Source organism: Hypanus sabinus, chromosome 25, assembly GCF_030144855.1.
Source record: "Hypanus sabinus isolate sHypSab1 chromosome 25, sHypSab1.hap1, whole genome shotgun sequence".
NCBI lineage: Eukaryota > Metazoa > Chordata > Chondrichthyes > Myliobatiformes > Dasyatidae > Hypanus > Hypanus sabinus.
In genome coordinates this window covers 9,063,356-9,086,159 of record NC_082730.1, presented here as the reverse complement: position 1 = coordinate 9,086,159, position 22,804 = coordinate 9,063,356, and the positions used below count along the sequence as shown (strand labels likewise).

The following is a 22,804-nucleotide window of genomic DNA, read 5'->3' as shown; positions in this document are numbered from 1 at the left end:
AAGGGAAGGAGCCAGAACAGGGAACGGGAAAAGAGAGGCCGTCAGGTTGAAGGCTACACAGACAGAGTATGAGGTGTTGCTCCTCCAACCTGTGCGTGGCCTCACAGGCAGCAGACAGGATTCATCATTGCCTTATGCAGTTGTTTTCCTTCCATGGCAAAGGCATAAATCAGCATGGAACTTCCCCGTGTGTTTGATTGCCTGCCTTGTTTCTAATGAGGGGAGAGGGTTAATCATGCAAAATAAGGCACAAAACTAATAATCCCCTTTCTGCAGACAGCTCACATTCCTGCCGCACAAAGTTGACACAAGGGGACAATTGTTTATTTGAGCTGGAAACTCTCCAGCGGTCGACCTTTCACTGTCACTGGCGTGAATTCATTCCCAAACTGGTCGAACTTGAAGCACCTCCTGCAAATGAAGCACCTTAGTTAAATCACCAAGAAGTTAGCAATTTTATCGGGATTATCAGGTAGGTACTGCAGATTATCAGTGTAACTTGCATTTATATTTACTCATTGGGAATATCCGGATGATTGGATGGATTAATGCCTGAATACTGGGGAAATTGCTCGCTTTCTGCTAAATATACTATTATAGATCTTTAAGTTTTGTGGGCATATATTTTTTAAATCAATTTGGGTGCACTTCGTATTTCTCAGTAGGGTCGCATCTGTGGAGCTGCAGGGAGAAAGGAACCTCAGTTGGTGGCACAGAGAGCAAAAAATGATTTATTTTACACATCACGAGCCTTGCCTAGGGGACATTTGGTATTTGATGCTTTATCTACTGCTCCAAACACAAGGAATTCTGCAGATGCTGGAGGTCCAGAGAAACACGCACAAAATGCTGGAGGAATTCAGCAGGTCAGGCAGCTTCTAAGGAAAGGAATAAACAGTCGACAATTCTGGCCTGATGAAGGATTTCAGCCTCAAACTTCAACTGTTTATTCATTTCCACAGACGTTGCCTGATCTGCTGAACTCCTCCAGCATTTTGCATGTGTTGTTCTGCTACTGGACTTGGAGCATTTGCGCAAATCCCGCTTGAAGCCCAGTAACTTCATAACAAACTCCTCTGCCCTCCTTAGAAATAAATGGTCAAGCTGCTCTGTGGGTGGCGGAAAACATGGGGAGCTAAGTGGAAGGGAAGGATTAGACTGGTCATGGGTTAACAGGTCAGCACAACATTGTGGGCTGAAGGGCCTGTACTGTGCTGTACTGTTCTATATGCTAGGTTTCTCAAAAATGGCAAAGCTTTCCTTGAATTGGGACAGAAAGTAGGATTTGCATTTGCTATGGGCGGAGTCAAGTGAGGCGGTACGGTAACGCAGTGATTAGCACAATCCTTTACAGTACCGACAACCTGGGTTCAGTTCGCACCGCTGTCTGTACGGGGTTTCTATGTCCTCCCCACAACCACGTGGGTTTCCTCCAGGTTCCGCGGTTTACTCCCACAGTCCGAAGACGTGCCGGTTGGTAGGTCAATCGGTCATTGTAAATTGTCCCATGATTAGGCCAGGGTTACATTGAGGGGTTGCTGGGGCAGCACCGCTCATAGGGCCAGAAGGGCCTATTCCGCACTTTCTCTCAATAAATAAGCAAATACAAAAGTACTAACTAGATGGACCAACTGGCCCGTAAACCTGGTGTGGTTTGAATCACCTGGTGATTAAACACTGATATTACAATGGTTTCAGGGCATTTTTCCATAAGCTCTGCAGCTTGAGTCCACTATAACTAGAATGTACGCTTTCCCTTAGAAGGGAGGATTTGGAAAGTTACTTAAAAACTGAATGAATAGACAAGTGTTCCTTCACTGAGGCACAAGGCATGAATTCTTTGACAATGAGATCACTTCTTATTGATTATGTCCAAGGCTTAGCAGACAGGGTTCTGGGTGAGGTAGATGCTTCATACTAGAATTTGGTTGTAGAATTTTTAAAGACATAGAGCCACAGAGAGTTACAGAACAGAAACATGCCCTTTGACCTGCTGGCTTTCTGCTAATCATCAATCACACATTTACACTATTCCCCTTTCATTCTCCCCACTAGTCCATTAAACCATGAGACATAGGAGCAGAATTAGGCCAATCTGTCATGACTGATTTATTGTCCCTGCTTTCAACCCTATTTTCGTGCCTTCTCCCAGTAACCTTTGACATCCTTACTAATCAAGAAACTCTTAACCTTCTTTCTAAACATATCCACTGACTTGGCCTCCACAGCTGTCCGTGGCAATGAATTCCACAGATTCACCCTCCTCTGGCTAAAGAAATTCCTCCTTGTCTCTGTTCTAAAGGAATGGTGTTTTAATCTGAGGCTGTGCTCTCTGGTCTTAAACTCACCCACTACTGGAAACATCCTCTCCACATCCAATCTGCCTAGGCCTTTCAGTATTCATTTGATTTCAAGAAGATCCTCCCCACCCCCATTCCGCTAAACTCCAGCAAGCCATCGAACACTCCTCATACATTAATTGTTTCATTACCAGGGCCATTCTCTCGAACCTCCTCTGGACCTTCTCCAAAGCCGTCACATTCTTTCTCAGATAAGGAGCCCGAAACTGCTCATCAATTCCTCCCAGAGTTGTTCACTAACCTCCACACTAGGGGCGACTTACGGCCACCAACTAGCACGTCTTTGGGATGTGGGACCGAAGTGGGATACCCAAGGGGAATCTGCACGGTCACAGGGGAACAAGCAAACTCCACGCAGACAGCTCCCATTTATTAAAGATTAGCTCTGTTTTGTCACACATGCAATGAAATATCGAATCATACAATCATACAATGAAATGCATCTTTTGCAACAGCGACCAACACAGTCCAACGACGTGCTGGGGACAGCCCGCAAGTGTTGCCAAGGTCAGGATTGAACCCGGGACTGTGACACCATGAGGCAGTATCTCTACCAGCTCTAGCCCTGTACTGCCCAAAGCTATTCCAGCTAAATCGGGCGCGGCCTGGGTGAAGAAAACCTTTTGAAAATGTGACCTGTCATTAATACGAGACCTGCAGGTCAGTGCTGCACAGCAGAGTCTCTGACAGGTGTATTAGACCTTCTTCACATTGGCAAGTCCTCACAATGAGAGCAATTTGTCCAAAACAGGAATAGACCGTCAGGAAGGAGGTACAGAAGCCGGAAGGCACACACTCTGCGATTCAGAAACACTTCTTCTCTCTGCCATCTGATTTCTGAATGGACATTGAACCCGTAAACACTACCTCACTACTTATTTATTATTTCTGTTTTTGCACTATTTTTAATTTAACTATTTTATATATATATATACCTACTCTAATTGACCTACTTATTATTTTTTCTATATTATTATTATATTATTATGGACTGCTGGCAAAAAGGTAACAAATTTCACGACGTACACCAGTGATATTAAACTTGATTCTGATTCTGAGAATTTCAGAATTTCTGCTGATGATGGAAATCCAGAGTAACACACACAAATTGCAGGAGGATCTGAGCGAGTGAGGAGTCAGCCTGAAATCCTGTCTGGTCATTCCTCTCCATAGATGCTGCCTGACCTGCTGAGCTCCTCCAGCGTTTTGTGTGTGTTTCTCTAGAACAGGGTTTCACTATCTGGGGTCCACAGACCCCTCGCTTAATGGTATCGGACCATGGCATAAAAAGGGTTAGGAAGCCTTCCTATAAAAGGGTTTAAATATCCATGGTTAAAATTCTCTTCCTTGGAATAATCAAAGGGAGGTTTTCAAGCTCCCCAGAAGCCTGAGTCAGGCTCACTCTTGCTATGAAAGGACTGAGTTTTCCTCCTACTGGGTCTCATTTCAAAAATAACAAAATCCCAAATCTTCCTGTAAGTATTAAATTCACACTGCACCTACTTTAAAAATCAGACAGAGTGTATTTACTTTATAGTTGGTTTAGACCATAAGGCATAGAAGCAGATTCAGGCCATTCAGCCCATCAAGTCTGCTCTGCTATCCTATCCTGGATCCCATTCAACCCCATACACTTTATGACATTTTAATTTTAAGTTTGCCTAGAGCAGGGGTTCCCAAACCAGAGATTACAGACCCCACCCCCAGGATAATGTTCAAAGTCCAGTTGTGAAAAAAGTTGTGAACCCTGGTCAACAGACAGATCGAAGCTTTGGGATAAATTGGTGGGAATTAAGAATAAATTAAAAATTCACACCATGTTGAAGGTCTCATGTCCTTAATTTGAGACACCAGAGACACGTCTTTATTTCCTTCATCCCAGAAATTAAGACTTAGGTTGGCATTAAGACAAGAAGTGTCAGGCTGGGAAACAGGTTCTTCCCCTGGGCCGCAAGACTGAACTCCCTGCCTCCTCCCAGGTCTCATCACCTATGGAACGGTGGCAGTGTCACACTGTTTACTTTTTAACTTGTGTAATAAATGCACTTTACTGCTTGTTAATTATTTGTGGCAATATGACTTTATGTGTTGTGTGTGTGAGTGGTAAATACGGTGTTGTGCACCTTGGGACGCTGTTTCATTTGGTGGTGTACGTGTATACGATGGAATGGCAATAAAATCATCTCAGCCTTGAACTGGAGACACATTGTCACCTGCCAGATGTGATCTTAGACATAAAGGCCTGCTCGCATGGTGGTTCAGCTTGTCGAATCCGAAGAGCCAACCATACCCAACCAACCCATTCTCCTCAGATAGAGGCCAGTCTGCGAGTGAGCACCGACTCCAGCTCGCCAGCCTGCAGAGGCCGAGACGTTGTCTTCCAGTACAGACCCAGTCGTAACTCCAAACTAAGGCTCAAAGTGCCAGTCATTTCATCTCCAGCCACCTGTTTGCGGCTGGAGGAACTTGGCGGATCAGTGTGGAGCAGCTGATGCAAGGGGTAGAGTCTGGGGAGAGTTGGAACCTGTGAGGGATTACTGGAGGTGGTTTAAGGTCAGCACGGACTCGATGGGCCGAGGGGCCTGTTTCCCTGCTGCATTTTCTATAACTCAGTGAATCTTGTGAAGGAAATTCCCATCAGCGAGTGGTGGAAACTTCATTTTGTGTTTCACTCAAAGTGCAGCATTCAGCGGCTAAAGTGAAACTGCAGCTGCCAAATGTTTGTACTTCCTTGCTGATTAAAGGAGTCATTATGTCTGTGGGTTTCCCTCAATAAACCTACAGTGAATGCCTCAGTATGTTTCACATTTTTGGATTTTTTAAGAAACCTCTTGTCAAGTTTTTTTTTAAAGCCAAAATACACACACAGGAGAAACAGAAAGCTGTGACTGGCTCAGGACAAATATTTAATTGTCCTTTCTCCCCCACTGGCACTGTTCCCTGACTAATGAAAAGACAGAAGCCTGTACCTGAATACCAGATTCATTTGGTAATTCCACTAATGAAGCACTTGTTAATGAAGAGAATTACTACAACAGCTCAGGAACAAAGAACAAGGTCTTTGTACACTAGTGGCCAGTTTATTAGGGAACTCCTGTGCCTAATAAACTGGCCACTGAACCAAAGTCTGTGCTTACTGCTGTGGAAACACATTCACTTCAAGGTTCGACGTGTTGTGCATTCAGAGATGTTCTTCTGCACACAACTGCTGTAATACATGGATATTTGAGTTACTGACACCTTCCTGTCAGCTTGAACCAATCTGGCCATTCTCACTCATTAACAAGGCATTTTCACCCACAGAGCTTTTCTGAGATACTCAAACCACCCCATCTGGCACCAACAATCATTCCACAGTCAAAATCATTTAGATCACATTTCTATCCCACTCTGTTGTTTGGTCTGAACAGCTGAACCTCTTGACCCTGTCTGCATGCTTTTATGCATTGAGTTGCTGCCACATGATTGGCTGATTAGAAATTTCCATTAACAAGCAGGTGTAGAGGTGTACCTAATAAAGTGGCCACTGAGTGTAGGGTTTAGAGCATAGAACATAGGATAGTACAGCACAGTACAGGCCCCTCGGCCCACAATGTTGTGCCAACCCTTAAACCCTGCCTCCCATATATCCCCCCACCTTAAATTCCTCCATATACCTGTCTTGTAGTCTCTTAAACTTCACCAGTGTATCTGCCTCCACCACTGACTCAGGCAGTGCATTCCACACACCAACCACTCTCTGAGTAAAAAACCTTCCTCTAATATCCCCCTTGCCATCCCACCCCTTACCTTAAAGCCGTGTCCTCTTGTGTTGAGCAGTGGTGCCCTGGGGCAGAGACACTAGCTGTCCACTCTGTCTATTCCTCTTAATTTCTTGTACACCTCTATCATGTCTCCTCTCATCCTCCTCCTCTCCAAAGAGTAAGGCTCTAGCTCCCTTAATCTCTGATCATAATTCATACTCTCTAAACCAGGCAGCATCCTGGTAAATCTCCTCTGTACCCTTTCCAGTGCTTCCACATCCTTCCTATAGTGAGGTGACCAGAACTGGACACAGTACTCCCAAGTGTGGCCAAACCAGAGTTTTTTCGAGCTGCATCATTACCTCACGACTCTTAAACTCAATCCCTCAACTTATGAAAGCTAACATCCCATAAGCTTTTGGAAATGTTATTATATAACAGTCACAGCACGGAAACAGGCCATCTCGGCCCTCCTAGTCCGTGCCGAACTCATTATTGTTTCTATTTAATTCAGAAAGCAAAGACAGATCCTGAAATCAGTCAGGGAAAGGGTCTGATGGGTGGTCTCAGCCAGTAATGTCGGTTCTGTATGATAATGTTAGAGCACTGCAGTTAAACTCTACCCAAACTAAGGACTTTTGGATTAAGTACACAGACTGCACCAATGCTTTCTTGTCATAAGAACACGAGGTACTACAATGCGGAAGCTGGCCCTTCAGCCCGGCTGGTCGATGCTGACCATAGCATCCAGAAAATGTTGGAAGAACTCAGCAGGTCAAGCAGCATCTATGGAGAGGAATAAAGAGTCGACGTTTCAGGACTGTTGTTAATACTTTAATTTGCAATGGGTTCTGCGGGCGTGCAGCTGGATGGTATGCCTGCACTCGGCTTATTTTGAGTGCATGGGAGAGTGCAAAGATGGGATAGGGACCGTCCCTTCTGCACCTCTCTGGCCTTCCCTTCCAGCATCTATGGAGTTAATTCCAGCTGAGACCTCTCATCAGGTTCATTCCTCTCTGTAGATGCTGCCCAACCTGCAAAGTTCCTCTGGTATTGTGTATGCATTACTCTGGATTTCCGGCATCTTCTGTTTATCAGTGTCAGTAATGGGATCATGAAACTATTGGCTTCAGAGGAGGGATCTGGTGCTAACTTCTCCAAAAACAACACGGATGAACTTGTAGCAGATATTGGTAAAGTCTCAATGACTAACTTTATTCACCATGTATATTTACATGTATTAGGAATTCGCTGTGGTGTTTTGGCGCAACATGCAACTAAAAGCAACATCATTCAACAATTATAAAGCATATAAAAGATAAACTTAGAGATTGAAGTACGAATACGGAATGAAATGGCCATAAATATCACTATGTATTTACAATGTAAACAGCATTATAAATGTAGTTCAGAGTGTGTACAGTACTGTGTAGTGACTCAGGTCATAGATAGAGGGGGTGGGGGTGAACTAGAACGGTTGATCAGATGAACTGTCTGGGGGAAGAAACTTTTACAATGGCGTGAAGTTCTTTGTTTTAGTAGCCCCGTGGTGCTTTCCAGAAGGGAGCTTTTTGGAAAAGGTACTTTACTGGGTCGGTAGTATCCGCAATGATTTCACACCTGCTTCTTTGTCCTGTACACATTATTGCAGTGATGGTGGAGTGCAGCCAGTGACTTTTTCTGCTGTCCCGACAGTTTGCTGGAAGCTGCACCAAACCAGACAGTAATGCCTGGTGTGAGGACGCTCTCTATGAAGGCAATGTAGAATTGTACCAGTAAATTCGGGGAAAGATGGGATTTCACCAAGTGATGCAAGAGGCACATTCTCTGCTGAGTACTTTTGTTAACGTGTGAGATTATGGCTCTCCCACACGAGGCCCTGTGAAATAACGGTGAGGTCTCATTTGGAATGTCATGTTCAGTTTTGGTCAGCTGGTTTTTGAAAAGACACCAGAAAGGATGCAGGAGAGATTTACAAGAGAAGTTGCTGAGACTCCAGGGACTGAGTTAGGGAGAGAGGTTGAACAGGATGGGTCTCATTCATTGGAACATAGGAGAATGAGGTGCACGTTTTTACAGAACAATGTAACATCATAGATAGAGTGAATGCATTCAATTCTTTTTCCCAGGGCTGGGAAATCAAGAATTAAAAGGCAGACACTTAAGGTGAGTGGGAAGGGGATTTAAGTAGGAACTTGAGGGGCAACATTTTCATGCAGAGGATTGTCGGTACATGAAAGCGGAAGATGTAGATAGGAATGATGGGAAGATGGAGCCGGATGGGGGCGTAGGGAGGGTGGAGGCAAAGACAGAGTCTGGAAGTTGATAGGCAGAACTAGACTAGGGAGGGATGGAGCCAGGTGGAGGAGGATAGGATAGGGAGAAGAAACACAGGTGGATGGGTGTGCAAATGAATGGCAGATGGGAACAGGTAGGGGGAATGGTGATGAGGATGATGAAGACTATGAAAAATACTTATAGATAATAGAGGAGAGGAAAAGAAAAGTTGAACAAAGACAAAACCCTGAGTGGACCAGAAGGAGTGGGAAAGGATCACTGGTGGTGGGGGGTGGGGGGAGTCACTAGAAACTGTAAATTCCAATGTTCACTGAGCAACACACACATAGTGTTGGGAGACAAGGTCAATGGGAGGAGATCTCACTGAAATCTGTCAAATATTGAAAGGCCTAGATAAGCTGGACATGGAGAAGATGGAGGAGTCTAGGATCAGAGAGCACAGCCTCAGTACAGAAGGACACTCCTTTAGAACAGAGAGCAGAGCTACTTTTTTAGCCAGAGGGTGGCGAGTTTATGGAATTTGTGGCTACAGATGGTTATGGGGTTGATAGGTTCTTGATTAGTAAGAATGTCAAAGGCAGAAGGCAGGAGAATGGAGTTGAGAGGGATAATAAATCAGCCACGATGGAATGGCGGAGCAGACTTGATGGGCTGAATGACCTTATTCTGATCCTCTGTCTTGTGGTCTGAGACCAATAAATTGACTGTTCATTCTCCTCTATAGATGCTGCCTGACCTGCTGAGTTCCTCCAACATTTTGTGTGTGTTACTCTGGTTTTCCAGCACTGGCACATTCTCTTGTGTCTGACTGGAGGCCCAGAGGCCTGCCCTGGAGATGGAGGACTGTCCACATGTGCATGTGGGTGGGGAGAGAGGCTTGTTTTGCCATTGTCAGTTTGTTGCTTGTTGTGTCATTAAGTCCAATGGGTTGTGGGATCCTTCTTTACCCGTTCCCCCTCACCTCTTTCTGAATCGCTGCTTCTCCCGGCCGGAGAGGAGGTGGGAAGGGAAGGAGTGGCAGGAGAGGTGTTGTTTCTCCGGTGGCTGTCTGGGAATTTGTCGGGAGAAGGAGATTGTTTGGAACAGTGGAAGGGGAGAGCAGGGAGGTGCAGAAGGAATAGTCCCTTCAGAATGCTGATCGGGGGAGCAGTGGTGGGGAGATGAGTCCAGTGGTGGAATCCTGTAGAGTCTGATAGAAATGATGGGTTATGATCCATTGAATGTGGAAGCTAGTCAGGTGGAGGGTGGGGACAAGAGGAACCCTATTCCAGTTCCTGCTGGGAAAAGAGTTGGTGTGATAAGAAGTGGAAAATTGGTAACATGGTGAATTGCTTTCCGATTAGTAAAATTCCACCTATCACCTCCCAGCTTCTCACTTCCTCCTCCTCACCCACCCACCTGGGCACCTATCACCTACCAGTATGTATTTTCCCCCTCCCTCCCCACCTCTTTATTATGGCTTCTTCCCCCACACGCCCCCCCATCCTGATGGAGGGTCTTGGCCCAACAGATCGACAGCTTATTCCCTCCCACAGTTGCTGCCTAACCTACTGATATCCCCCCCCCCAACATTTTGTGTGTGTTGCTGAAAATTTCCAACATCTGCAGAATCTCCTGTGTCTCTGTTGTCTCATGCACCGAGGTCGAATGGAAATCTTTGTTTCGCTTGCAGTCCATACAGGTCGTTTCGTCACATCAGTGCGTCGAGGTAGCGCAGGGTGAGACAGTAACAGGATGCAGAACAAAGTGTTACAGAGACAGAGAGAGTGCAGTGCAGGCAGACAACAAGGTCTAAGGCCATAAGGTCCATCGTATCCCACTAGGGGACTGCTCAACGCTCTTATAACAGTGCAGGCACAAGCTGTCCTTGAGCCTGGTGTTACACGCTTTCGGGCTTTTGTATCTTCTGGAAGAGAGAATGCCCAGGGTCGGGGGTGGGGGATAGTCTTTGATTATGTGCGCTGCCCCTTCTCCCTGAGGTCAATGACTGACTCTTTAGTTGTGCTGGGAAAAGTCGTTGTCATGACACCACGTCACTAGCTTCTCTGTCTCCCTCCCATATCCAAATCGTTGTCATTGGAGACCTGACCCACTGTGATCATGTCATCTGCAAACGTGTGGCTGGAGTTAGGGCAGGATCTGCCCGGACAGCCGTGAGCGTTTATCATGCAGGAAATACAACAGACACTTAGAGTCATAGAGCAACTAAAATACACAAACAGTCTGCTCAGCCCATTTACCCCAGGCCTAGTCCCATCGACCTGCACTGGGACCATAGCCCTTCATACCCCTCCCATCCTTGTACCTATCCAAACTTCTCCTAAGTGTTACAGTCGAACCCCAGTCCACCATATCCACTGGCAGCTCACTCCACACTCCCACCACCCTCTGAGTGAAGAAGCCTCCCCTTAAACATTTCACCTTTCACCCTTAACCCCTGACCTCTAGTTGAGTCTCACCCAACCTCAGTGGAACAAGCCTGCTTGCATTTACCCTCTCTATATCCCTCATAGTTTGCGATTTGCCAGTACACTAAAGGATTTTCGAACAGCTGGAACCCCGTCAGTTAGACAGGAGGGGAAGGAATGACTGAAGCAAAGGCTTCTCAGACACACTGGTACTGTAGTCTCTCATCAAAACAGGTATGACAGAGCTGGAGAAACTGAGGGAATGGAATCAGGAAGCAGAATGGGAGGAGGTATAGCTCAGATGGTTGTGAGAGTCTCCAGCCTTCTAATAGATCATAACCATTAACTCATCCCCTGAGAATTTCTGTTACAGAATCTGAACGTGTTTATAGACGGGCTGGTAAGACTGTGCTAATATTTACCAGGGTTTTTTTTTTCTCTCTCTCTAAGTTCTTTTTCAGTCCACGCTCCAGGGTGAAGCAGACAGTCACTGGCTATTGACACAGCAGCTTCATCTACACACCGCTCGCCGCTTACTCCTCTCCGAGACTGTCTTTGCACTCTTCCACCCCGGAAATGAAGCTCATCGGCCTGCTGCTGCTCGCGGCCCTCCTGGAGGGTACGGCCAGTCAGTACACCCACGGATATTTCAACTGGCTGGCACGCATTCTGGGATATTCTCGGTCACGACAACCGTACTACGGTGGGGGTGACCCTGTCACTCCGATGGCGGCGGACTGCCCCGTGGAGTGTACGTGCCCTCCCATCCTGCCCACGGCCATGTACTGTGACACACGCAGGTTAAAATACATCCCCAGTATCCCTGCACGCATGAAGTATGTTTACCTGCAGGACAACCAGATCGAAGCTGTCCCTGACGGTGCCTTTGACAACGCCACAAGCTTGGTGTGGATCGTCCTGCACAGGAATAAGATCTCCAATGAAAAGATGAGCAATCAGGTCTTTTCCAAGCTGAAGAACCTCGAAAGGTTGTACTTGGGCCATAACAACTTGACCAGCATCCCCCATCCCTTGCCGAGATCACTGAGGGAGTTGAGGATTGCCGGCAACAAGATTTCCAAGGTCCAAACCAACAGCTTAGAAGGCCTTGACAACTTGACCACGCTGCTTCTGAATGACAACCAGCTGGAAGATGTTGGTAGCTCTCTCAAGGATCTCAAATCTCTGTCTATCCTGGATCTTAGCAACAATCATCTGAAGAAGGTCCCTCAGGTACTTCCAGACACCGTCCACCAGCTTTACCTGGACTTCAATCACATCAGCACCATTCCCAGCGAATACTTCAAGCAGTTTCTCAAACTTCAGTACGCACGGATCTCCAACAATGAGCTGACAGACCAGGGCATTCCTTTGAATGCCTTTAATGTGTCCAGCTTAATTGAGCTGGATCTTTCCCACAACAAACTGAAGACCGTCCCCTCAGTGAGTGAGAATCTGGAAAACCTCTACCTCCATGCTAACAGGATCAACGGTGAGTGAGATCTGACTCCACCACAAAACTCTCGCACATCTGTAACCTGAAGAGCTGACTGAATGTTTAGTGTCTTCCCTGTCCTGTAAGTAAATAGTTAACCTACTCATCGGTAGTGAGTGTCTTCTGTCACACTCACTGAATCCACAAGCCTGATTTATCACAATTATTTCCATTGCTTTATTGTTCATAAAACTTGTAGTGTGCAGCTCCTGTTTGAGGGTAGCAAAGGGAAGAGGACTTCACTTGGGTGATGGGGGTTCTTAATAATCAATGCCACCTTCTTGAGGCATCGCCTTCTGAAGTTGTCCTTGATGCTGGGGAGTCTAGTGGCCATGAAGGAGCTGGCTGAATCTGCAGCTTTCTGCAGCTTTTTCCGATCCTGTGCAGTCGCCCCTCCGTACCACATGGTGACGCAACCAGTTAGAACGCTCTGCATGGTGCACTTGTAGAAATTTGCAAGTGTTTTTGATGATATACCAAATCTTCTCAAACTCCTAATGAAGTATAGCCACTGTCTTGCCTTCTTGGTAATTGCATCGATATGTTGGGCCCAGGTTAGATCTTCAGAGATATTAACGCCCAGGAACTTCAAACTGCTCTCCCTTTTCCATTTCTGATCTCTCAATGAGGGCTGACATGTGTTCCCCTTCCTAAAATCCACAACCAGTTCCTTGGTCTTACTGACGTTGAGTGCAAGGTTGTTGCTACGGCACCACTCAATCAGCTGATCTACCTGTACACCTCCTCGTCATCACCTGAGATTCTGTCAACAATAGCTGTGTCAAAGGCAGTTTTATAGATGGTGTTTGAGCTGTGCCCAGCCACACAGTGGGCTAAGCATGCATCCTCGAGGTGCACTAGCGTCGATTGTCAGTGAGGAAAAGATGCTATTTCCAATCCACACTGGTCAACTGGTGGGGAGGTCAAGGATCCAGTCACAGAGGCCCAGGTTTTGGAGCTTGTTGATTAGAACTGAGGATATGATTGTGTTTAGTGCTGAGCTGTAATCAATACACAGCAATCTGACAAGGGTATTATTATTGTGGAGGTGAGTGGAGAGGCAGTGAGATTGCATCTGTAGACTGATTGGGTGATAGGCAAATTGCAGCGGGTCCGGATACTTGCTTAAGCAGAAGTTAATTCAAAACATGCCCAACCTCTCAAAGCACTGTACCACAGTAGATACGAGTACCACCGGGCGACAGTCATTGAGGCAGCTCACCCTGTTCTTCTTGGGCACTGGTAGACTTGTCACCCATTTGAGGCAGGTGGGAAACTCCGACTGCAGCAGTGAGAGATTGAATAAGTCCTTGAAAACCCCTCCCAGTTGGATGGCACAGGTTTTATTGCCCTACCAGGTCCACCGTCAGGGCCTGGCGCCTGGCAAGGGTTCACCCTCTTGAAAGGTGATCTAATATTGGCCTCTAAGACATGATCACAGAGTCAGCAGTTGCTGCAGGGATTTGTACAAGTGTGGTTTTATTCTCCTTTTCAACGTGTGCCTGAAAGGCATTGAGCTAATCCAGATTAGCATCACAGCCATTCATGATGTTAGGATTTGCTTTGGGGGAAGTAATGGCCTGCAACCTTTGCCAGAGCTGATGAGCATCCAATTCTGCCCCTAACCTCAATAGGAAGTGTTTTTTTTTCACTCTTATAATGGGCTTCCTTGTATAGTTCTGATCACCAATCTTAAATGCCATGGATCGAGCCCTCAGGAGACTATGAATTTCCTGGTTCATCCATAGCTTTTGGTTAGGGTATGTCCGGTATTTTCTTGAAGGTACACACTCATCTGTACAAGTCTTGATGAAGTTGATGACAACTGTGGCGCAGTCATTCAGAATCAGAGATGAAACCTTGGATATTGTCCGTTCCACCAACTCAAAGTAGTCCTGCAAGTTTTCCTCCACTTGTGTCGATCATAACTTCCTGGTCCTCACCATTGGTGCTGCAGTCTTTAATCTCTGCAGATACACAGAAGTTCAGCCAGATGATTGGACTTTCCAAAGTGTGTGCGCGGGATAGCACGGTAAGCGTTCGAAGTGGTGGTGTAACAGTCGCCAAGTGTGTTGGCTTCTTTGGTTCCACAGGTAATATAATTGAAATATTTTTGGTTTGACCCAAAGCCAAAAGCGATAAACTTCTTGATAAACTTGGAAACATGGCTCCCCTTGTAAAATCAGATGTAACTACCTGGTTGTTATCCCTGATTCAGATTAGAATTTTAAACCCTGCATAAAGAAAGTGACCAGAGCAGCATTTCTACATGTCAAAATATTGCAAAGGTACGTTCGTTCCTGTCATGTAATTACATAGAAACACAGAAAACTTACTGCACAATACAGGCCCTTCAGCCCACAATGCTGTGCTGAACAAGTACTTACTTTAGAAATTATCCAGGGTTACCCATAGCCCTCTATTTTTCTAAGCTCCATGTACCTATCCAGGAGTCTCTTAAAAGACCCTATCGTATCCACCTCCAGCACTGTCACCAGCAGCCCATCCCACGCACTCACCACTCTCTGTGTAAAAAACTTACTCCTGACATCTCCCCTGTACCTACTCCCCAGCACCTTAAAACTGTGCTCTCTCATGCTGGCCATTTCACCTCTGGGAAAAAGCCTCTGACTATCCACACGATCAATGCCCCTCATCATCTTATACACCTCCATCAGTTCACCTCTCATCCTCTGACGCTACAAAGAGAAAAGGCCAAGTTCAACCTATTCTCATAAAGCATGCTCTCCAATCCAGGCAACATCCTTGTAAATCTCCTCTGCACCCTTTCAATGGTTTCCACATCCTTCCTGTAGTGAGGCGACCAGAACTGAGCACAGTACTCCAAGTGGGGTCTGACCAGGGTCCTATATAGCTGCAACATTACCTCTCGGCTCTTAAACTCAATCCCACAGTTGATGAAGGCCAATGCACCGTATGCTTTCTTAACAACAGAGTCAACCTGCACAGCAGCCTTGAGTGTCCTATGGATTCGGACCCCAAGATCCCTCTGATCCTCCACACTGCCAAGAGTCTTACCGTTAATCCTGCCATCATATTTGACCTACCAAAATGAACCACCTCACACTTATTTGGGTTGAACTCCATCTGCCACTTCTCAGCCCAGTTTTTCATCCTATTGATGTCCCACTGTAACCTCTGACAGCCCTCCACACTATACACAACACCCCCAACCTTTGTGTCATCAACAAATTTACTAACCCATCCCTCCACTTCCTCATCCAGGTCATTTATAAAAATCGCGAAGAGCAGGGGTCCCAGAACAGATCCCTGAGGCACATCACTGGTCACCAACCTCCATGTAGAATATGACCCATCTACAACCACTCTTTGCCTTCTGCGGGCAAGCCAATTCTGGATCCACAAAGCAAGGTCCCCTTGGATCCCATGCCTCCTTATTTTCTCAATAAGCCTTGCATGGGGTACCTTATCAAATGCCTTGCTGAAATCCATATACACTACATCTACTGCTCTACCTTCATCAATGTGTTTAGTCACATCCTCAAAAAATTCAATCAGGCTCATAAGGCACGACCTGCCTTTGACAAGGCCATGCTGACTATTCCTAATCATATATGCCTCTCCAAATGTTCATAAATCCTGCCTCTCAGGATCTTCTCCATCAACTTACCAACCACTGAAGTAAGACTCGCTGGTCTATAATTTCCTGGGCTATCTCTTGAATAAGAGAACAATATTTGCAACCCTCCAATCCTCCAGAACCTCTCCAGTCCCCTTTGCTGATGCAAAGATCATTGCCAGAGGCTCAGCCATCTTTTCCCTTTCCTCCCACAGTAGCCTGGGGTGCATCTTGTCTGGTCCCAAGGACTTATCCAACTTGATGCTTTCCAAAAGCTCCAGCACATCCTCTTCTTTAATGTCTATATGCCCAAGCTTTTCAGTCTGCTGTAAGTCATCCCTACAATCACCAAGAACCTTTTCCATAGTGAATACTGAAGCAAAGTATTCATAAAGTACCTCTACCATCTCCTCTGGTTCCAGACACAGTTTTCCACTGTCACACTTGATTGGTCCTATTCTCTCACATCTTATCCTCTTGTTCTTCACATTCTTGGAGAATGCCTTGGGGTTTTCCTCAATCCTGCTCACCAAGGTCTTCTCATGGCCCTTTCTGGCTCTCCTAATTTCATTCTTAAACTCCTTCCTGCTAGCCTTATATTCTTCTGGATCTCTATCATTACCAGGTTTTTTGAACCTTTCATAAGCTTTCCTTTTCTTCTTGACTAGATTTTCAATAGCTTTTGTACCCCACAGTTCCTGTACCCTACCATATTTTCCCTATCTCATCAGAATGTACCTATGCAGAACACAAATATCCCGTGAAAATTTGCCACATTTCTGCCATACATCTCCCTGGGAACATCTGCTCCCAATTTATGCTTCCAAGTTCCTACCTGATAACTTCATATTTCCCCTTACTCCAATTAAACGCTTTCCTAACTTGTCTGTTCCTATCCCTCTCCAATGCTATGGTGAAGGAGATAGAATTGAGATCACTATGTCCAAAGTGCTCTCCCACTGAGAGATCTGACACCAGACCAGGTTCATTTCCCAATACCAAATCAAGTACAGCCTCTCCTCTTGTAGACTTATCTACGTACTGTGTCAAGAAACCTTCCTGAACACACCTAACAAACTCCATCCCATCTAAACCCCTTGCTCTAGGGATATGACAATCAATATCTGGGAAATTAAAATCTCCCACCATGACAACCCTGTTATTATTACACCTTTCCAGGATCTGTTTCCCTATCTGCTCCTCGATATCCCTGTTACTATTCTGTTACTATTGACTGAAGAAGAAGGAATCCGATAGGAGAGGAGAGTGGACCATTTGGTGAAAGGGAAGGAGGAGGAGTACCAGAGGGAGGAGATTGGCAAGTCATGACAGAGAGAGACGGGATGAGAGGGCCACAATCACAGGGGAAAAGCAAAAATAAAGGTGGGTGATCAGGGGTGGACGGTTGGTACCCTTCAGACGGAGCAGCCATTAGCTGGATCTTGTGACTCCTGAACTACCGATAACCTTGATTCAAAAGCCCAACAAGCCACTTGGTTTTAAGGCTATTTAGGGAATAAACATCGGCCTCGGCTAGAAGGACACGTTCTGAAAAACAAACCTGTGTACATTTTGGTCCAGCACTTGATCCTCCCCGCGGGGTATGGGTGCCTCTGATCTTTGTGCTTGTGTGGTGTTTGCAGAGATCAAGATGGACAGCTTCTGTGGAACCATGGGAATCATGAACTTCTCCAGGATAAGGGTGCTTCGCCTGGATGGGAACAGCATCAGACAAGAGAGATTACCAGAGGAAATCCATCACTGTCTCCGGCAAGCAAGAATTATAGACATTTAGCATATGTTCGCTTAGTTCCCTGTGTAATCTCTCCTCTGTAGACAAGTGCATAATGGCTAGCTAGCTTGTCTGTTATTCCTGTAGCATGGGGTCTGATACAAGAAATAAAACTTAGTTTTCTGTGCATCCTCTCAGTTAATTCCAGATCTGGAACAATTTTATAAAATGTTACCTGGCTCACGGAGACTCTCTTGCCCCTAGCAATGTGTGATGTATAGCTGAGCAAAGGTCTGAGAAAACCATCCCATCACATTCCCCTTGATCACCAGGACCTCTGGCTGACGTGGACAGAACTTTGAATTCTCCATCCTCCGGTAATTCCCTCCCTCTCGCTTCCCCCATCCCACCTCTTCCAGCTGCCCATCACCTCTCTCATGGCTCTGCCTTCTTCCACTACCCTTAGTGCTTTCCCCTTACATTCCTTCTTCACCTCTCCGGCCTATCCGCTCCCTGCTTCCCCTCCCCCACCCCTTGATCTTTCCTCTGATTGGTTTTCCACCCTCCCCCCACCTTCTTTATAGGGCCCCTGCCCCCTCCGTTTCTAGTCCTGATGAAGGGTCTCAGCCCGAAACATTGACCACTCCTTTCAACCGATGCTGCCCGACCTGCTGAGTTCATCCAGCTTGTTTGTACGTGTCGATAGAACTTTTATGCCTCCCTGTCTCATTATTGCCAGAATGGAGTCACTGATTCAAGTACCTTTATTATCAAAGAATGTGTAAATTATACACCTTGAGATTTGTTTGCTTACAGGCAGACACAAACCAAAGAACTTGATTTTAAAAAAAGACCATGAGAGAGGGGGAAAAACACCAATCACAGAAACAATAGAAACAAACGACATCATTCTGAACCAGAGTCCCTGGCTCCGCTCCGCTCCCTGGAGTAGGCCCAAGCCTGCTCATATTAGCCATCTCAGTTCACCATATTAGCAGGGCAAAAAATGCCCATTGTCAGCAAGGAGATATAGGAACAGGTCGTTTAGCCGATTGAGTTCATGTTGACCATCAACCATCCATTTACACTGATCCTACACGAATCCTGTTTTTACTTTGTAATTATTAATTGAGATACAGCACGGAATAGGCCCTTCCAGCCCTCAAGCTGTGCCACCCAGTGAACCCCGAATTAATCCTAGCCTACTCACAGGACAATTTACACTGACCAATTAACCTACCAACTGGTACATCTTTGGACTGTGGGAGGAAACCAGAACACCCGGAGTCACGGGCAGAACATACAGAGACAGTGACAGGAATTGAACCCGGGTCCCCTGTACTGCAAGATGCTGTGCTAACCACTACGTACCATGCCACCTGTTCTCCCCACATTCCCATCAATTCTCTACCCCTCTGACACACACTGTCATTGTGATGTGAGTGGGAAGCAGTTCACCTGGGGAAACTCTCAGGGGGGAACGCACAAACTCCGCACAGACAGTGCCCAAGGTCAGGATCGAACTCAGGACTCTGGCGCTGTAAGACAGTAGCTCTAGAACTGCGCCACAGTGGCACCCAGTTGCATGATCTTTACCCAAGCGTCACTCAAAGATTACAGAGAGCATCTGTGGTTGTATTCCTAGACATTAGGAAGTCAAGCATGACTTCACAACACTTCTTAAAGTATTACTGAGTGGAATCAAGTGCACGTGGACTAAGCTGCCGGAGGGGGTGGCACAATCGTATCATTTAAGAAGCATTTGGATAGGTACGTGGATAGGGGTTCCTTGAGGGATATGGGCCAAGTGCAGGAAATTGGGACTAGCCATGCAGGCCCCGTGGTCAGAAGGGCCTGTATCCGCGCTTTGTGAATCTGTCCTGGTGAGCGGACAGGATGGACGATTCGTGATGGTCGCGGAGAGAGTGGCTCAAAATTCAGAGTCCAGGTTTCCAAAGTGAGTCTACAACATGATCATATGTGCACAGAGACAGACACACACACACACACACACACACACACACACACACACACCACTCTCTGTCTCTCTCTCTCTCACACACACACACACACAATCTAGAAGAGATTTAAACCAGGTGAACCCCTCTGTTTAAATCCAAGATTGATACCTGTCAGTTAACGAGGTACTAACAGCCGTGGGGTGGGGAGGATGAGGCAATGGAGAAAGGTTGCCTATGATTTCTGTGAATGTCAGACGGGGTCTGAGGGGCTGAATGGCCCTCTCCCACTCCCCTTTCTCTCTGTGCCACACAACCGTACCTCGCCAAGAGTGGTGATGTTAAAAAATGCCAAGAGGCAACGTCTGAGGGCACAGCAGCCAGAAGCAGGGCAAGAAGCATTTCAAAATAATTCAGAATCAGAATCAGGTTTAATATCACCAGCATGTGCCGAGAAATTTGTTGTTTTGCAGCAGCAGCACATCGCACCTCTACACCCCCCCCCCCACTATAAACACACACACACACAACATGCATTCTCTCGCACTCACACTCAGACACAAACACAGACACACACGCTCACACAAACACAAAGACACACATACACTCACACTCAGACACACACAGATACTCACAAACACACTCAACAATCACACACACTCACATCAAACACACACTCACAAACACACGCACACACACACACACACACACACAGTGTCTACAACCTGTGGATACGGGATGTACGGAAACAGTTTACCATCAACAGCACCGTATTGTAAAGGGTTAATCTATTGCTTGTCGAATGCCTTAGCTCCACGGTTGCCTTTAGCGTGTAGGTTTTCGCAAATAAAACGGAGTTAGCTGTTAGTCTTACATTTAAGGGAAACCGTATCAACTCATTTATTGTCAACCAAACACAGGACATAAAGCGCGGTAAAATAAAATTCACAACATTAATCAGACCAGCGCCTTAAAGTGAACCCGACCCATGTCGGGGGTTGTGAATTGTGTTGTTTGAATTTCCGGCAGCTGCAGATTTCCTCGCGTTGTGAATTAAACGTGTGTCTCCAGGCGGTTGAGAGCAGAGGCGACTCCGATGGAGGTCAGGTGGGGCAGGATTCGAGAAGTTACGAACGGTTCTGGTTCGGCGGGTTGAGCTGTGGCGAGTGTATTGATCCAGTTACTGCAGCGTTTCCTATCAGCGGAAAGGTTGGATGGACAGTCAGAGGCTTGAGCTCAGATTGCGCACAACTGGGTGGGGGCGTGTATACATCGTTAAGTATTGTAATGCTTGCTCTGTTCAAATAAACCGCGTTTTGTACTTCTACTTGTAATTTGTGTCTTTCTGCTTATCTGAGCCGAATCCACAAACCCTTCAACGAAATGTAACAAGTCCCGGTAACAATGTAAATGTAAACGTAACAAGTCCATTTCTACCAAAGAGAGGGAAGTGAAACACCCTTTCCCTGCAGGTTTCCCACCAAGTTACACTCCACCCAGACAGACAGACTCCAGCCCTTCATCCAGACCCCCGCTCAGCACTCGATGTCTCTGTATAAATCACGTATCTAACAGTGGACCACACCTCCCTGGAACTCACAACCCAAGGTACCACCGCGCCCAACCTGGTCTCCGGTCAAAGCTCAAGCCTGGCATTTATAAATTCAAGACGAATTAGAAATGAATGGAAGACTGGTGAGTAACCAGCTGACCCGGCCTCTCCCTCAGAACGAAGCAGGATGCCTGACTCCATGATCGGGGTTCAGATGCAATAACATTCAAGTTCAAGTTTATTGTCATCTACACGCATACAACCAAACGAAACAATGTTCCTCCGGCCACAGAGCGTATATCACACACAGGGCACGTAAACCACAAATGTGCAGTTATTCACTTGCTGGTACATCTGATCATTTACTCAGCGATAAGTGGTTAAATCCGCACAGTTGGTTTTATTCGGGAAGGGTCACCCTCTGTCAGTCCCTCGAGGTGCTCGGGATATGATGGCTCATGGAATTGGGACAACAGGACCGTCGGAACTGACAGCAGGAGCCGTCTATGTGAGCTTAGACCATTAACCCTTGTGGCTGTGGTGCAGACACACACTGCCCTCCTCTACCTCACTCCCTCAACAGTGTTTTCTCTATCTCCACTCTCCATGCCAGACTCCCAGCTCCACTCCCCTACCTGTCACCCGCATGGCAAATTCTCTGCAGCCCGCATAATTCAATCGACATTTATCCAGAACCTATGGACTCACTTTCAATGACCCTACCACCCACGTTCTCAGTGCTATCAATTTGCTTTTTGACCTTCTTTCACACATTGATTATTTGTCCATCTTTGTTGTTGTGTTGTTTTCATTGAGTCTATTCTATTTCTAGTGTAAATGGCCACAAGAAGGAGAATCTCGGGGTAGTGTGTGGTGACAGACTTTCATAATAAGTTTATTTTGAGCTTTCTTGTGTAATGCACGCGAAATGTTGGAGGAACTCAGCATCCATTGGGAGAAGGAAACTGTCACTGTCAATTCCAGACGAAGGGAAAACATTGACCATTTATTCCCCTACGTAGATGCTGCCCGACCAGCTGAGTTCCTCCTGCATTTTGTGTCTGTTGCTCAAGATCTCCAGCATCTGCAGAATCTTTGGTGTTTATTTTACATTGGTTCCTTCAGAGTGTTCTAGCAGGGCGGGGGTGGTAATAGAGAGAAGCTCTCACTGCCTATTAACCTCTCCCAATGGTGTGCGTCTCCACAGCCTCTGACAACCAAGTCCAGCTCCCGGCCTTCACCCTTGGCTTAGCTACCGAGCCCGCCGGAACCGTTTCTAGTGACAGGAGAAGGGGCAAAGGCTGGTTACCGGCACCTTAGCACCAGTCGCTTCGGGCAGGTGGGGCTGGTCAGCCGATGCCGAAAGCTCATCTAGGAAAGGGAAACTCTGATCTCAAACCTCCACTGCCTTGCTGCTGTACCCACTCATGGGGAAGGATTTCAGGAGCAAACCCCTGGAGTCCCTAAGGTAGTTCAACTCTGACTGGGAACTCCTGCAACGCTTCTGGTGCCAAACTGTATCAGTCTCTGCCGGTCCTTTGGACTCATCAGTGCGTGGAGAGGGGGAGCCTGCTGCATGGACAACAGCCTGCTCTCCATATTGTACTGCCTGGGCTTGCGTATCACGTAGACAGCTGGGATGCGACGTCCTCGGCCG

The 22,804-nt window shown here is 46.5% G+C and overlaps 1 protein-coding gene and 1 long non-coding RNA gene across 2 annotated transcripts in view; one reads left to right on the top strand and one right to left on the bottom strand.

Annotated features, from left to right (window-relative positions):
• The first annotated feature begins 383 nt into the window (after positions 1-383).
• Positions 384-17,816, top strand: fmoda (fibromodulin a). Its single transcript, XM_059950034.1, has 3 exons — positions 384-472; positions 11,260-12,301; positions 17,549-17,816. The coding sequence occupies exons 2-3, from the start codon at positions 11,386-11,388 to the stop codon at positions 17,698-17,700; spliced, it is 1,068 nt and encodes a 355-aa protein (XP_059806017.1). The 5' UTR covers positions 384-472; positions 11,260-11,385; the 3' UTR covers positions 17,701-17,816.
• Positions 4,074-22,804, bottom strand: part of LOC132380987 (uncharacterized) — a 42,652-nt gene continuing 23,921 nt past the window's right edge. Inside the window, exons 2-3 of the long non-coding RNA XR_009507890.1 lie at positions 17,467-17,616; positions 4,074-4,884 (exon numbers count right to left, since the gene is read on the bottom strand). This is a non-coding gene — a long non-coding RNA (uncharacterized LOC132380987). The remainder of the gene's footprint in view (positions 4,885-17,466; positions 17,617-22,804) is intronic.

What these genes read in the sequence shown, in the direction of transcription:
- fmoda (XM_059950034.1), top strand. Translation starts at nt 11,386, where the DNA reads ATGAAGCTCATCGGCCTGCTGCTGCTCGCGGCCCTCCTGGAGGGTACG. An exon ending in CCATGCTAACAGGATCAACG is followed by an intron (nt 12,302 to 17,548) that starts GTGAGTGAGATC and finishes TGGTGTTTGCAG; the next exon opens with AGATCAAGATGGACAGCTTC.